Source organism: Cnephaeus nilssonii (assembly GCF_951640355.1).
Source record: "Cnephaeus nilssonii genome assembly, chromosome: 12".
Lineage (NCBI taxonomy): Eukaryota > Metazoa > Chordata > Mammalia > Chiroptera > Vespertilionidae > Cnephaeus > Cnephaeus nilssonii.
This window is the reverse complement of record NC_137083.1, coordinates 47,071,432-47,088,378: the sequence shown is the minus strand read 5'-3', so window position 1 is coordinate 47,088,378 and position 16,947 is coordinate 47,071,432. Positions and strand designations below refer to the sequence as shown.

Here is a 16,947-nt window from a genome sequence, read left to right as displayed (position 1 = left end):
TGTGGAAGCCCTCTGTGCCACGCTGTGTCCCTGAAGCCCTCTGTGCCACGCTGTGTCCCTGAAGCCCTCTGTGCCACGCTGTGTCCCTGAAGCCCTCTGTGCCACGCTGTGTCCCTGAAGCCCTCTGTGTCCCTGAAGCCCTCTGTGCCACGCTGTGTCCCTGAAGCCCTCTGTGCCACGCTGTGTCCCTGAAGCCCTCTGTGCCACGCTGTGTCCCTGAAGCCCTCTGTGCCACGCTGTGTCCCTGAAGCCCTCTGTGCCACGCTGTGTCCCTGAAGCCCTCTGTGTCCCTGAAGCCCTCTGTGCCACGCTGTGTCCCTGAAGCCCTCTGTGCCACGCTGTGTCCCTGAAGCCCTCTGTGTCCCTGAAGCCCTCTGTGCCACGCTGTGTCCCTGAAGCCCTCTTTGCCACGCTGTGTCCCTGAAGCCCTCTGTGCCACGCTGTGTCCCTGAAGCCCTCTGTGTCCCTGAAGCCCTCTGTGCCACGCTGTGTCCCTGAAGCCCTCTGTGCCACGCTGTGTCCCTGAAGCCCTCTGTGTCCCTGAAGCCCTCTGTGTCCCTGAAGCCCTCTGTGCCACGCTGTGTCCCTGAAGCCCTCTGTGCCACGCTGTGTCCCTGAAGCCCTCTGTGCCACGCTGTGTCCCTGAAGCCCTCTGTGCCAACCTGTACCCCTAACGTCCTCTTTGCCACGCTGTGTCCCTGAAGCCCTCTGTGTCCCTGAAGCCCTCTGTGCCACGCTGTGTCCCTGAAGCCCTCTGTGCCAACCTGTACCCCTAACGTCCTCTTTGCCACGCTGTGTCCCTGAAGCCCTCTGTGTCCCTGAAGCCCTCTGTGCCATGCTGTGTCCCTGAAGCCCTCTGTGTCCCTGAAGCCCTCTGTGCCACGCTGTGTCCCTGAAGCCCTCTTTGCCACGCTGTGTCCCTGAAGCCCTCTGTGTCCCTGAAGCCCTCTGTGCCACGCTGTGTCCCTGAAGCCCTCTGTGTCCCTGAAGCCCTCTGTGCCACGCTGTGTCCCTGAAGCCCTCTGTGTCCCTGAAGCCCTCTGTGTCCCTGAAGCCCTCTGTGCCACGCTGTGTCCCTGAAGCCCTCTGTGTCCCTGAAGCCCTCTGTGCCACGCTGTGTCCCTGAAGCCCTCTGTGCCACGCTGTGTCCCTGAAGCCCTCTGTGCCACGCTGTGTCCCTGAAGCCCTCTGTGCCACGCTGTGTCCCTGAAGCCCTCTGTGCCACGCTGTGTCCCTGAAGCCCTCTGTGCCACGCTGTGTCCCTGAAGCCCTCTGTGTCCCTGAAGCCCTCTGTGCCACGCTGTGTCCCTGAAGCCCTCTGTGCCACGCTGTACCCCTGAAGCCCTCTGTGCCACGCTGTGTCCCTGAAGCCCTCTGTGCCACGCTGTACCCCTGAAGCCCTCTGTGCCACGCTGTACCCCTGAAGCCCTCTGTGCCACGCTGTGTCCCCGAAGCCCTCTGTGCCACGCTGTGGACCAAAAAGGGGCCACATACTAAACCTGACAAGCTCAGCAAAGGCCTGCTCCGTGTGCCTTACAAACAGAGACCTAAAGTAACCACACAGGATGGTCTGAAATTAAAACTTTCTAACAAAAGCTAGTCATGGCAAGATTGACCTTTGTCAGGGGAGACACCTTAACTGAGCCTGTCTATTGTCTTTTTGCATCTATGAAATGCCAGGGTGCCCTGGCTGGGTGGTTCAGTTGGTTGGAGCATCATCCCACGCACCAAAAAAAGGTTTCGGGTTCAATTTCCGGTCAGGACACATACTTAGGTTGTGGAATTGATCCTCGGTTGGGGCGAGTATGGGAGGCAACCGATCTCTTTCCCTTTCTCCACCTTCCTCTTTCTCTAAAAATTAAAAGATAAACAAACAAACAAAAACATATCCTTGAGTGAGGATTAAAAAGAAAAGGAAAAGAAATGCCAGGGTAATTTCTTTTTTTCTAGACCCCTCACTGCACCAGAGCAGAGACCACAAAACCCTTCTTACGGGAAGCAACCGATCGATATTTCTCTTTCTCCCTTCCTCCCTCTCTAAAAAATCAATAAGAAACATATCTTCGGGCGAGGATTAAAAAAAAAAAAAAGAAATGAGAAATGTCAGGGTAATTTCCTTTTTTTCTGGACCCCTCTCTGCACCAGAGCAAAGATCACAAAACCCCCTGTGATTTGTTGTAGTGTTAACTGCTAACTATCCTATAACCACAAATGTAAAAGAAGTGTCTATTTATTTTACTTTTTATCCAATCCCAGAGATTTCCCCACTTTGCTTTCTCCCACCTCCCTAATCTATCATGTCCAGTTACATGGATTTCATGTAACCCCTTATGCCTCCTCCTTTGATTGTAATGTATAAAATAAGGTGCAAAACGGTCATTCTCTGGAGCATTTTCTCAATATGTTAAGATTTTGTTTTCCGGCAATTGTCAGTTTGGCTCAAATACACTCATAAAAAAATTCTCTACAGGTTTAAACATTTCTTAGGTTGACAATGCCCAGTCTTCCCTTGCATGTCAGCCATCATCTGGGATCTTCACAGCTCTGGCTCCAGGCTGGGCTTGCAGCAAGAGAAAATCCACCACTAATTCAGACCCTGAGGCATTTTAAATAAACCACTCAATATGGTACCCGTTTCCTCATTTGTAAAGAGCCTTACTGTGGAAAACCAGAGTTAATCACTGAATATAAAGTGAAATATGCTGTATGCAGTATAAATTTTTATTTTCTACCTTTTCTGCATTTCCCACTCATTTTATAATCTTTGTCCAACAAGCCCACAAACTCATCTGTTTACATTGGGAATCAATTCTTATTTTCTAAGATCACAACTTACCAATATTTTATAATTCTTTTTTTTTTAATTTTTAAAAAATATTTTGATTTTTTACAGAGAGGAAGGGAGAGGGAGAGCCAGAAACATCGATAAGCTGCCTCCTGCACACCCCCCAATAGGGATGTGCCCATAACCAAGGTACATGCCCCCGACCGGAATCAAACCCGGGACCCTTCAGTCCGCAGGCCGACGCTCTATCCACTGAGCCAAACCGGTTTCGGCAATATTTTATAATTCTTAATATATTGGTCTGCCGAATCCCTGATGAGCTCCTAGTGTAAATCAAAAATAATTTTAGCCTATAATCTATAATAATAAAAGCATAATATGCTAATTAGACTGGACAGCTGAATGACCTTCTGGACGTCCTTCCGATGTCCTTCCTGATGAAGCTGGGGCTGCGAGGGCCGAGCCCCTTGCATGAATTTCGTGCATCGGGCCTCTAGTAAAGAATAAAAGGTAATTATTTAAGCAAAAAGGAGCTTCGGCCTAGAGACACAGACTAAGGTAATAACCCAAACTCTTCCACCAAGACAAAGAATCCATTTTTGTTTTTAATCCTCACCCGAGGATATGTTTTTTTTATTTATTTGAGAGAGAAACATTGATGAGTTGCCTCTCATACACACCCTGATTGGGGATCAAACCTGCAACCCAGATACGTGCCCTGACCGGGAATGAAACCCATAACCTTTTGGTTTATGGGATGATGCTCCAACCGAGGCACCCGAACAGGGTAATTAGGCTGTTTTTGTGTTGTTTTATTCTTTAATTTCAGAGAGGAAGGGAGAGGGAGAGAAACATCAATGATGAGAATGAATCATTGATTGGCTGCCTCCTGCATGCCTATTGGGGATGGAGCTTGCAACCCGGGCATGTGCCCTTGATCGGAACTGAACCCAGAACCCGTTAGTCTGCAGGCCAATGCTCTATCCACTGAGCCAAACCAGCTAGAGCATAAAGATTGTTTTCATAGTGAAAAGTTCCTACTCAGGTTCTCAATTAGGTCCTTCTTATGTGAGGTATCAAAATTGTGCAGTTCTGATAGGACAGGACAGGTCTCAGTCCGTTGGTAGAAGATGATACCAGGGTTTCCCTTCAGAGGTTGACTCAGGTGGTGCAAACAAGCAGGGAATAGTGCGGGACACTGAGAGCTCAGTCTGAGGTTCTCCCTGGTACACAGCGTTTGTGAGGAGCCCGTCAGCAAATGGCCGCCAGGCTCTTAATTTAAGATTTGGGCCCTCGGTTGACCATGGGGAGCCCATCTCAGCAGATAAATTCCTTCTCGGGGTTCACATCAAATGAATCTTTCTTCTTAGGGTCCATACTAGAGATCCTCTTAATGCCTTCAGCACTCATTTGCAAATTGTCTGTTACATTGCATTACTTCAACAAGGAATTTCACAATGAACAATGCCATATGTTGATTTGATCCCTTGTTGCTTCAAAGTAATACTCCTAACCTGGCCCCTAATTCCAGGGCTGCACCTTACTTGGAAAAAATATCAGTTTTTAAAGTGGCCCCACCCAGGTATGTAAAACTTCCGAGGGCAATTATTAGTAGAGGGAGACCAAAAATGTTACCAAGCCCCTTCCTCCTCAAAGCCGACCCTGTTCAGACAATGCTGAGCTCCCTATTCTGTGAATTCCCCTTATGCATCTGTTCATGCAATAAACGTGTGTTGAGCACCTTTGTGCAAAGTCCCTGCTCTCAGAGCTGGGAGTCTGGATACGATTAAGACATGGTTCCTGCCTTCAAAAAGCATCATGTGCTGTTGACTGTACCTTGTCAATCTTATCCATCTCTCCTGTCCATTGTGCTGGCTGACGCTCTAACCACTGAGCACACTGGCCAGAGCATTGAGATGCCTTTAATGTGTAATTTTTTATTTCTATGTATTCCGTTTTGTTTTGTGTACATGCATTTTTAATTTACATAAATGGTATTGTTATATATCTCAAATTTTCCACTCAGCATTGTATGTTTAAGAGCAACCCATATGACTACGTATATATTGAAGCCAGTATTTCCAACTGCTACCCAGTACTCCCTGGTGCACCTGCCTCCTCTACCTACTGCCTTCCAACAACTGACACGCAGACTGTCTGCAGCCCTCAGCGTCCACCAACAGGGTCCCACACACGCCCTCTTCTTGTCTGCAAATCTAGGTTTAAGTCAGCCTTCTGTTGCTGCTCCAGGTCAGGCATCTCCTCCACCTTGCTCCTAAGAGGGTCTTCTTGACAACTGGAGAAAAACACCCAACATGAGCACATTTTTTTGCCAGTAGCAAGTTTTATTCTAAGCAACTGCCAAGTCATCAAAGGGGACACTCACACAGGACCCAGGAGCCCACTCCCAAACAGCAGTGCGGCAGGCATTCAACACTCCTGGGAGACAAGCACCCGCGTGCTTTTTCTCCATCATCTCTGGAACAGAACTATTGGGAAAGTGTGTCATCTGAACAACCTCAAGGAACAACTGGTCTAACAGGAACAAACTCAAATACAAGCTGATACAAGCTGAACAACCTTAAGTAACAAAGGAGTCGTCTACCCTGTGAGGCTGCAGAACGCAGCAAGGACGCAGATGGAAGAGGAAGTGAGCTGTGGTGAGAAACCCAAGTGCCGAACTCCTGAGAGGAAGCAGCTCCGTACTCTCAGCTCCTTTCCCAGACTCCTCATTCTCAATGGGGGGCTCTGGGGTCTACTCTCACTGCTCTCTCCCTCTTGGTCCTTTTGATTCAGTGAGCCCCATCCGAGAGTGCCAAGTCCCCTCACAACAGGGAGCCCGCGCTATGCACCCTGACCACTGGCCTAAATGTGGGTGGGCTAAAGAAGGCCCAGAAACTATTCCCTCCCAGATGGCAGCAGTCCCCAGGTTAGGAACAACTTCTACAACTTGGGAAGTTTAAAAAACAAGTGTCAGGCTGTATTTTCTTCAAATCAGCTAATTTCTAATTCCAAAAAGATTCTTCAGAGCAAGGTGAGCAGTTCATTTAAATTACTTCTACTTGTTATTAACAAGGAGACTACAACCGAAGAGGAAACAGAAGGTTATGCCTCCAGAGCTCTTCTGCACACCTGCTCATTCCTTTGGCCCGACTCCACCCGTGGGAAGACCTGAAACACTGGGACAGACCCTCAAACCAACCCCAGTGCACAAGTATCAGCATGGATGGGAAAACCCGAGACTCGAAGGTGCCAAAACACGGCAAACACAGCAGCAGGGTAGACAGCAGGGACAGGCCTGGCCCCGCCCCTCCTCCACACAGTTCTGAGGACTTGGGCTCGGCCTGCTGCTTGGCCAAAGTTAGGCAAATCAAAATGACACCCCCAAGGAAGAAGTCAGTCCCTGACTCTGCACAGTGTCTCTTCGGGGGACCAATGCCAGCCCCCTCAGCTCCCCCGGACAGGCGGGGGGCTGGCACCCTTAGAGAAGGCCGTTGGGCCGGCCTGGCTCCGAGGCGAGCGCGCCACGCTCTCGCTGGTGGATCTTCTGGTGCTGCAGGAGGTGCTGCTTCTGCACGAAGCTCCGCTCACACTCGGGGCAGGTGTAGGGCCGCTCGCCTGTGTGGATGCGCTGGTGCCGCACCAGATCTGATGGGTGGCTGAAGCTCTTGCCACAGTAACCACAGATGAGGCAACTCCGGCTTTTCCTCCAGGGGATGTGGCCGGGCAGGGCAACCAGGCTGTTGGGCGAAAACCTCTCCTGGACACGCTGGCCACCACTGGGCCCCTCCTGCAAGTGGCAGCGCTGGTGGTTCACCAGGTTCACCTTGCTGCTGAAGCTCCTCATGCACACGTCACACTGATGCTGCTTTCCCTTCTTGGACGGGGGCTTCAGCAGTGGCCTGGACCTAAGACTCTCCTCTGGCTCTGAGGTGGTGGAAGACTCCCACGATGGGTGGGCCCGCAGATAGGCCAGCTGCTGCTCACAGCGGAAGCTGAGCTCGCACTCAGGACAATCGTAGGGGCCAAAATCTTCCCTATTCAGCTTCAGGGCCGGGTTACATTCCGGAGCCAGCTGCACTGGCCTATTAGATTTCTGCTTTGGGGGGCAGTCCAGACTCCTGTCACTGCCAGGGTCTCTGCTGCCCTCAGTGGGCTCCTCTAGATTAGCGTCCCCGGCCCCTGGTTCCAAGAGGACAGAACCACCCTGAGTGTTCCAGAGCTCAGTCTGCTCCGGGCCCAGGAAAGCCGGCTCTTCCGCGGGGCCTGAGAGCTCTCCTGGAAGATCCTCAGAGCGTTCCGGTGGGTACTCTACCTCCTGCTTAATCACAACCCCTTCTGCTGCCAAAACAAAGAAAACCAACAAAAAAGATCACATTCTAGCATCTTGGGTTTCTTTAGAGCTAAACATCTGTGAATCCCAGAAGGGCTCAAATCAAAGGATCAAGGGAATTAGAGACTGACTGGGTTCCAAAACCTGGAAAGTGAAACCTATACTCGGGTAGAGACATGTGGGTTAAAAATCTGAGTATATTCTTCTTATAGAACAATGTTATAAATGATAGTTTTTCTAAGTTTGTCCACAAATTATATTCAATCTCTGAAAAATAGCTAAACATACTGAAAAACTATACTTACTTAGAAGAGTGTTACAGTAATAAAAATAAGATTAAAAAAACATACACACACAACTAAACCTATAGCTTAAAAGTTCATGTATCCAGCTGTTCTTCCTGCACATTCTCCCCAAATTACCTGGCTTACAAATGCTTTTCCTGTCTCTCACCCAGTCAGCTTCACTCCTGATGCTGTGAATAACCCTATCCTCAATGCCCTGTGGGTTTTGACTAAAGTCTATTATGTACTCTCCTCTGTAGGATACGAAGAAGTCTGATATGGTCACGAATCTCAAGGATTCCAAATAGTGGTAAGGAGTGGACACACGTAATAGGTGAGCTAATGATAATCATAAAAGAATCTAGAATAAGTAAATGCCACTTGAGGCTATCGATGATCAGTGTTTGGCAGTGGGAAAGCTCACCATAGACTGCAGGGAGTGGGGAGGGGAATGGAATATTCTAGAGCCACTCACCTGGGTGGACACCACCAAGGCTTTCTTCCTCCAAGTCTCCCAGCATCTCTGTACCCAACTCCGCTTCTCCTTCAGGCTGGCCAAGGACCTCTGGGTTGGAAATGGCACAATGTGAGCCCAGGAGAGTAAATTCTCATTGCACACTAGTCATTTGCTGATGAACAAGGTGACCAATGTCAAGGAGTCAATATTAAAACTTCAAAGTACTGTTCCTGTCACTTTCCCCTAGTAGTTTGGGACAATTAGAAAATTATGGCCCATTGGAATGATGTATTCAGCTAACTGCCCCCTCGGTGCCCCTTCATTAGTCCCCTGTGGCTCAGCAGGCAGGCGCAGGAGCCCATCACTCATTCCGCCAACATCACCGCGTCCTCACACAGACGTGGTTGCAAGTGTGGCTTCCTTCCAGGTATTTACTTTCCTCTGTGCTAATACATTGCAGGCACTTACCTCCCACCTGTGACAGGTAAGGCATCAGCCACAAGCAACACATGACCCAGTGAGGTCACAGTAACCTTTCTGACCCGTTTGCTACTCTCCTGCCCCCTCCACTCTGCTCCAGCCCAGCGGCCTTCTTGACAATCCTCCATGAACCTTTTAGGTTGTAAAACATTTTGTCTACCAAACAAAATGCATTTATAATGTAATAGCTAACACTTTGCATATCAAGATCTATATCTATTAAGCAGTTCTTCTAATCAACACAAAATAAGGGGGAGGGTAGGGAAGGGTGGGGGTAAAGGGGGAGATCAACCAAAGGACTTACGTGCAGGCATATGAGCCTAACCAGCAGTTAAGGACAACAGGGGGGTGGGGGCATGTGTGGGGAGGGGTGTGGGATGGGAATGGGGGGACGAGGACAAATATGTGATACCTTAATCAATAAAGAAATTAAAAAAAAAAAACACCAAAAACACAAAATAAGCACCAAGGCCACAACTGGCTCTGATTCCAGCCAAGTGCCAAGGACAATTTTTGGTTAGCCTGTACTGCCTGTCTCATCCCAGGTAACAAAGGATTCTTTATCAAATAGCCTTAAGCATTGGAAATAGCATGAGGCCTGGCCAGCATGGCTCAGTGGTTGAGCGTCGACCTGTGAACCAGGAAATCACAGTTCGATTCCCAGGGTACAGGCTCGGTTCCTGGTGGGGGTGTGCAGTAATCATCTTTCATCGTTGATGTTCCTGTCTCTCTCTCCCTCTCCTTTCCTCTCTGAAATAAAAATATATTAAGAAAAAATAATAGCATGAGGAACCCTAGCTATGTTATATTATAAATAATACATATCATGACCTCTTATCTATTAGTAAATATTATCAAGATCTGACTATGTGACCACAAAGAAGGAAGGCATGACACCATGACCTTTCCTAATGCCTTGGTAAACTGAGGACCCAGAGACTCCCATTTCTCAACTCAGCACAGGCCAGGAATTGTGGGAAGTCTGGGGCGGAAAGTGCTGCTTACTCAGAGAGACCAGCGTCTCATAGTTGCTCATCATCACGTTTCTGTACAGCTCCTTCTGCCAGTCCTCCAGATTCTCCCACTCCTGCTCCGAGAAGCAGACTCCATCATTCTCGAGTGACCTGGGCATCTGAAATCGCAAATGTTATACAATGAGTGCTTCCTGTCTCAGCCATTAGGGAAAAGCCACCAATTTAGAATCTCAAATAAAAGGACTACCTTGGGGGCCTCCCCCGTGCTGCCCGGGGGCAGCCGCAGGACCCAGAAGTTCCTGTTCCTCAGCAGGTTCTCCATGTTCTCCAGCCGCCTCTGCAGCAGCCCGTACTCCTGCAGCAGGGTCCCCAGCACGGCCCACTTGCCCTCCAGCTGGTTCCCGAACTCCACGGCCGTCTTCTCAAAGTCAGCCAGCTTCTTCTCCGCTGTCTCCATGCGTTTCTCCAGGCTCTGCAGCTGGGCGGCCTGGGACTCCATCTTCTTCTCCACGGCCTGGAGGGCGGCCATCACTGACTGGAGTGACAGCTCTTCGGTCTCTGTCTCTTGTGGGGGCGGCGAGGGAGAAGCCAAAGGTGTGGCGCGGCGCTTCCTCCTGTGCTGGAGAGCCAGACCCGGGTCGGTCAGTCAGCGCCACTTCCCAACACCAAGGAGAGTCCAGCAGCACTTACAACTAGTACCTGGCAGCTACTTTTTAATTTAAAAAGTATGTTCTTTTGTATTCTGAAACTGCAAATTATACACATATAATAAAAAGTATGGGAAAATAGAAAGGAGAGAAGGAAGGAAGGAGGGAAGGAGGATTATGTAAAATATGTTGTTAGAATATTGGTGTATTTCCTTTAAGTTTTTTTCCCATCTTTTTTTGGTCAATGAAATTGAAATCATAGTGTACATATGTTTTGTTACCTGTGTTTCATACATAGCATATTTTCTAAGAATTTTCTGTGTCAGGATTCATTTTTTAAACCAATTTCTCTCAGATATTTTGGGCTATTTGTGATGTTTTGCTGTGATGATATTATTTACATCTACTCCTGACTCCACATTCCTCCCAGACTTCATAATTGATCATGTTCCCTTTGCTGAAACCTTTCAGCAACTCCTTAAGGTTCCTTAGCAGGACCTACAAGACTTAACTCATTCATCTGTGCACCCTAGCAGCTAGCATAAGTGAATAAATTCTTCATAATCATTCAGTGAAATGATCTAAGTCCTCTGGCATTCTTCTTATACTGCTCATTGTTATGGTCTGTCCTTGGCAAGAGGAAAATCCCTGTGGCTGAAGCTCAACACGACTAAGACCAATACCTGGGGAGTCCTCTTAGCCCCGCTGTCCGACTGCAGGTTCACATTTCAGTCCTAACCCCCCAAGACTCATCGCCTTTTATGTGGCACACTTTGTTCAAGGCTGCTTCTCTGACCACGATGAAGATTGAGACCAAGATATTGAGAAGAAATATGTTTACAAGCCATTCAATGTCCCCTTTAGTGAACAACCTGCTAAAGTCTTATCCACTTAATTTTGGGTTATCTGACTTTTCCTTCCTGTCCCCTAGGATTTCGCTATAAATTCTGGACACTAATCTTTATCAGTTATATCTGTTGCAAATATCTTCTCTTTATTTGTACTATTTTTTTTTTTACTCTCTTCAGTATTATTGATCAAAAGTCCTTAACTTTAATGGAGCTGAATGTTATCAATATTAATACTTTTATGGTTTGAACTTTTATGTCAGTTGTAAAAAAGAAATCTAGAACCCACAATACAGTCTTCTAAATACTTTATAGTTTTGCTTTTCCTGTTTAAGTATTTACCTCAACTAGTACTGATATTTGTGTATGGTGCAAGACTCAATTTTCATATGGGAAATCAACAGACCTAACACTACATAATGAAAAATCCATCATTTACCCACTGATCTGAAATGCTATCTCTGTCATAAGTCAAGTTTTCTTACATATCAGTTTGTTTCTGGCTTCCCTATTCTGATCTACGGGTCAATTTTTCTATCACTTTATCAATATTGCCATCTTAATGGCCATAGCTTTTTTATAATTATTGATATCTGGTAAGGAAAGTCCTACCTCCTTGTCTTACAGGAGTATATTGACTATTTTAGGCCTGTTGATATTCTACAAATGTGAAAAACTTCACAAAAAAATATCTTTAGAGATTGTGTTTGTAGCTGCCTCAAATCCATAGGTAAATTTGAAAAGTGTCATCTTTAGGATGAAATGTTTCAATCCATGCACATATTATACACTGCTTTTTAAAGGTATTTTTGATGTCTTTCAATATTTGAGCATAGCCCTAACTGGTTTGGCTCAGTGGATAGAGCGTCGGCCTGCGGACTCAAGGGTCCCAGGTTTGATTCCGGTCAAGGGCATGTACCTTGGTTGCGGGCACAAATCCAGTGGGGGGCAGGGGTGGCAGGAGGCAGCTGATTGATCTTTCTCTCTCATCAATGTTTCTAACTGTCTATTCCTCTCCCTTCCTCTCTGTAAAAAAATCAATAAAATATATTTAAAAAAATAAAAAATATTTGGGCATATTTCCCAGATACCTGTTCCAATCCTCAAATCTCAAAATTTAGAGGCTTAAGACAACCACATCTATCTTGCTCGTGAATCTGCAATTAAATGAGGGTTTGGCAGGGAGCTTGTGTCACCTGGAGCAAATAACAGGCAAGCAGGCACTGCGACCATCTGAGGAACCCCAAGCCACGTAGAGGGCGCATGGTGACATTCTGCTTAACAGCCCTACCTAAGGTCCCGGCCTCACCCACGGTCAGCACCAGAACACTTTCATTACTAACAGGGTTTTGTTTTTCTTTTATTATTTTTTCCTTCACCATTTATCCCTCTATGCCCTCTTCCACCTCCACCCCGCCACCCTGCAATCACCACTCTGTTGTCTGTGTCCATAAGCTCTTTTTTTCTTTTTGTTCAATCCCTCCACCACCACCCCTTTAAAAAAATACTTTATTGATTTTTAGCAAGAGAAGAAGGGAGAGGGAGAGAGAAAATCAATGTGAGAGCGCAACATCAATCGGCTGCCTCCTGCACAGCCTCCACTGGGGATCTAGCCCGCAACCCAAGCATGTGCCCTTGACTGGCAATCGAACCTGTATCTTCCTGGTGCATGGGACACCGCTCAACCAACTGAGCCACACCGGCCAGGGCACTAATAAGGTTTTATGCGTTCTGTCTTTTTTCTTCACCAATCTCTCTATACATCAAAATTATGTATATGGGGTAGATATATAGGAAAAATTAATCATATCCTCTCTATATGTCCTGTCTACTATAATAGCCACTAGAAACATGTGGCTGTTTAAAGTTAGATTAATTGAAATTAAATTAAAAATGCAAGTTCCTCAGTCATACTAGCTACATTACAAGTGCTCAATAGCCACATGTACCTTGTAGCTACTGCACTGAGCACTGCAGACAGAATATTTCCATCGTCTCAGAATGTTCTTGGGCGATACTACACCCTCACTAATTGTTTCCTGCTTGATAAAATACTAAGGCAATATCAAAATCTTCTATTATGGTAGTGAATTTGCCTTGTTCTATCAACTTTTGTTTTATATATATTTGAGGCTACATAATTAGGTGCATATAACACTAGAAATGTCATATCAAGCTAGTAAATTAAGTCTTTTACCATTATAAAAATAGTATTAATCCTCTATCTCTAGCAATATTAATATAGCTAAGCCAATTTCCTCCCTCCCTCTCTTCCTTTTTTTTGGTTAATTCTCACCGGAGGATATTCTTTCGACTTGATTTTAGAAAGTGGAAGGGAGGAGGAAGGGGAAGAGAGGAGAGAAACATCAATGTGAGAGAGCCACATCAATTGGTTGCCTCCTGCACTCGCCCCAATTGGGGCGGGGAACCTGCAACCCAGTCCGTGCCCTTGACCAGAATCAAGCCTGCAACTCTTAGGAATGAGGATCAATGCTCTAACCACTGATCCACACCAACAAGGGCCAATTTTCTTTTGATTAGTATTAACCTGGTATATGATTTCCTATCCTTTCATATCCAGTCATTTCCACAGCTTTATTCTATATTGTATGTTATAAACCATATAGTTGAATTTCCCTCATCCTGCCCATCTTTTTCTTTTAACTAGATCATTCAGTCCATTTACATTTATTCGAATTATTGATGTATATTTATTTTGTACCTTTTCTGTGTGATTTATCCCATCTTTCATCTTCATTCTTGCCTTCTTTTAGATGATTTTTTCCTTATTCTGTTATTCCCCCTCCTTTTTTTCTTTTTAAATATATTTTTATTGATTTTAGAGAGGAAGGGAGGAGAGATAAAAACATGATGAGAGAGAATCATTGATGGGCTGCCTCCTGCACATCCCCTACTGGGGGACTGAGCCCGCAACCTGGGCATGTGCCCTTGACCGGAATTGAACCTGGGACCCTTCCGTCTGCAGATCGATGCTCTATCCACTGAGCCAAACCAGCTAGGGTGATTCATGTTTAATTTTGTCAGACAGCTGGAGTTCTACTTTAAATTAAATTCTCTGTTTGCAGTTTCTTGGACCATCCAGGTCATATAAATTCAGGCAATAAAACCATTTGAGAGTCATCCATTTTCCAGAGACATCTTGCACCCATCTCTCGGCACCAAGGTCTGACATATGTAACTTGCTCTGCGATCACCTCGGGGTAAGAGCTTTTAGTTCACCCTGAATCTTGCCCTTTGGAGTCTCAGCTTTATGGGATTCAGGTAGGAGGCTTCCTGGGGACTCTTAGGCACTGAGTTTCATCTTCTATTTCCCAGGCCCCTGAGGTCATAAACACCACAGATGAATGTGCAGCAAAAGCCCTCCAAGCTGGTTTCAGAACTCTCCTTACCTCTTAAGAGCTCCCTCTTTCACCTGGATTTTGGGCTCCAAATATTCTTTACTAACATACATTTCAAATATATGTGTCGTCCCCCCCCCGCCCCCCCCCCCCCCAGCATTTTTAGTTGTTTTCATCATGGTATCTACTTGGCCACACTATCAAATGAGAGGTACAGAATCCTCATCTGAAGAGAAAATGCCTGAGAATAGGAATATGCTGAAGGACAATTTAAATACATTCTACAAGGACAGATCCGTAAGTCACTTAGAGCGCAGTTCTGAATTTTGGAGGATCTTTAAGGCTTCCTTTTAACAAGACCTGCTAATGACATGCAAGTCGTTGTGCCCTGACAAGTTAGTACACTTGTCCTCCTGCCCTGCTTTACTACTAATTTGGCCTTGAGGAAAAGCTCAGTCTCTGACTCTGTCACCTTAGTTAAAGCAGTCAGATGAGGTAAAGGCTGTAAACATTGTGTCTTGTCTTCACAGTTCAACTTTAGCTTCCCTGACAGCAAACACTGTTCTCCAAGCCTGCCAATCCCTCCCCTCTTAGCTCTCATCCCCTTCCTGCAAGAATCAAACAGCCCTGACCACCGCTGTTTCTCTCTCGCCTCTCTCTCCCTTCCCCTCTCTCTGTAAAATTAATAAAAACATATCCTCGGGTGAGGACTGAAAAAATAAAAAAAGAATCAAATACAGTGCATCTTGCTAGCCCTCAATTCTCACGAGATCTCATATGATTCTGAAAGTGTTTCTAGACCACGAAATGCTTGGGGCGCAGATGGGAGGCAGCGATCGATGCTTCTCTTTCTCCCGCCCCCTCTCTCCCTTCCTCTCTAAAATCAATAAAAACATATCCTCGGGTGAGGATTAAAAAAAAAAAATCAATGAGTAAAAAAAAAAAAAAATCAATGGGTTATAAAAAAAAAAAGAACCAACCAATGAACGCTTAAATAAGTGGAACAACAAATCGATGTTTCTCTCTTTCCCTCTCTCTCTCCCTCCTCTCTCTATCTAAAAATCAATAATAAAAAAAAATTAAATTCCAGCCCTGGCCGGGTGTCGTCCGGATATGCCAAGGTTGCCGGTTCGATCGCCCATCAGGGCACACACAAGAAGCAACCAATGAATGCATAAATAAGTGGAACAACAAATCGATGTTCCTCTTGCTCTTTCTCTCTAAATCAAAATAAAATAAAAAAACAATTAAATTCCATCTGCCCTTTCCATAGCACATCCTCCTGTATTATCAAATTAACCACTACTTTCGAATAACAGGCGAATGTCAGAGCTGGCAGGAACCTGAGAGACTCTCCAGCAACTAGTCCAACACCATTTACGAAGAAAACGGAGGCCCAGCACTGGAGGGGCGGGAGCCGAGTTAGGGCTGGAATCAGTTTCTTGCCTCCAAGCCCAGGGTTTTCCTCTCCCCAAGCCCCGCGTCCTGCGGAAGGCTGGGCCAGCCCCCACAGCTTCACAGACAAACCCCGGCAACTGCACGGCGAGCTGACACCTGTCCCCGGGGAGAGCCAGCCCAGCCCGACTTCAACCTGCGGCTGCAACCCCGGGACAGAAGTCCGTGGCGGGACAATGTGGCAGAAGGGACCAGCGGAGCACAATGGCCGAGAGCGAGCCGAGCTGGCCGCCGAGAGGCGAGGAGCGCTCGGGTCCCCGGAGCAGCCGGCGGGCTCCCGGGCAGCCGCGGGGACCCGGAGTTTCCATCGCGACCCCTCTCCGGGAAACGGGCTGTCTCTGGGCGCCGCGGAGAAGGCGTGTGGGGACGGTCACACAGCCGAGAACATGGAACTAGCCCCGGAGAAGTTTCCCGGCGAAGGCGCGTCGCTCTGGGGCTCCGGCCCGACGCGGAAGGGACCGGACAGGGGAGGGCAGAGCCGGGGGTCGCGGGGGCAGGTGGGCGCTCACCGGCGCAGCGGCAGCCCGGGGGACCCCCCCTCCCGCCCCGCCCCGCAGCTCCGTCTCCCCGAACGCGCCCCCGGGCCAGGGGGACTCTTACCCGAGCCGACGCCGACTCCGCCATGGCTGCCAGTCGCCTGTCCGCGGCGGGGCCGCGCCTGCTCTCCCTCGGACTGCGCGCGGGTCTGCGGGGCGTCCCAGCCCCTCCTCGAAGCCGCCACCAGCGCCGTGTTGACACAAGGCCAAGACCGGCTCCAGCCGCTCGTCCTCAGCGCGCGGGATTCCCATTGCGCCCCCGTGCGGCCGGAGGGTGAAGAGCAGCTCCGCCTCCACGTCAAGTGCAGGTTCCAAATTTAAGGCAAACCCAACGGACTTGGTTTTTTGTTTTTCTTATTTTACGTGCCCAGAACTCTGCTAGGTGCTTTGAGATATTCCAAACTGTATAAAACTCAGACTTTGTTCTGAGAGAAGAACATGTAATCTAGTTGGGGAAAAAGAGCTATGGTCCCAAATGGCAAGTGGTTGTATTCCAAAATTTTGCTTTTTAGCAGCTAGAAGTACACTTCCCATCTCAACAATGTGGGGTCAGATGCCAAGGTCAACCCACCGTAGCCTATTCATTATAGTAATCACATGCCTTGGAAACCCCAAGATAGCCCTGATATCAAATATGTAATCCAGTGCACATGCTACATGTGAAATGATGCGTGTGGAGTTTTGCAAACCATACTTGCCTAATTTGTGCCACATTGTCTCTGCAGAGACTTGCAATGAACCTCCACTTCCAATGATAAGACATGAAATGCTTCCCCTGAGAACTAAACT

At 47.4% G+C, this 16,947-nt stretch overlaps 1 protein-coding gene across 2 annotated transcripts; it reads right to left on the bottom strand.

The window, feature by feature from the left end:
* Positions 1–4,755: 4,755 nt before the first annotated feature.
* ZNF212 (zinc finger protein 212) lies at positions 4,756–16,357 on the bottom strand. 2 transcript variants are annotated; one of them, XM_079786811.1, is made up of 5 exons: positions 16,223–16,357; positions 9,561–9,932; positions 9,345–9,471; positions 7,878–7,967; positions 4,756–7,126 (listed from the first exon to the last, which is right to left on the bottom strand). In XM_079786811.1, exons 1-5 carry the CDS (start codon positions 16,244–16,246, stop codon positions 6,267–6,269), a joined length of 1,473 nt encoding a protein of 490 aa, XP_079642937.1. In that variant the 5' UTR covers positions 16,247–16,357; the 3' UTR covers positions 4,756–6,266. The 2 variants fall into 2 exon arrangements, with proteins under 2 accessions (XP_079642937.1, XP_079642936.1); XM_079786810.1 differs by having other exon boundaries at positions 4,756–7,123; positions 16,223–16,349.
* Positions 16,358–16,947: the final 590 nt, after the last annotated feature.

What these genes read in the sequence shown, in the direction of transcription:
- ZNF212 (XM_079786811.1), bottom strand. Translation starts at nt 16,246, where the DNA reads ATGGCGGAGTCGGCGTCGGCTCGG. An exon ending in GCACGGGGGAGGCCCCCAAG is followed by an intron (nt 9,472 to 9,560) that starts GTAGTCCTTTTA and finishes TTGCGATTTCAG; the next exon opens with ATGCCCAGGTCACTCGAGAA. An exon ending in TGAGACGCTGGTCTCTCTGA is followed by an intron (nt 7,968 to 9,344) that starts GTAAGCAGCACT and finishes TTTCCAACCCAG; the next exon opens with AGGTCCTTGGCCAGCCTGAA.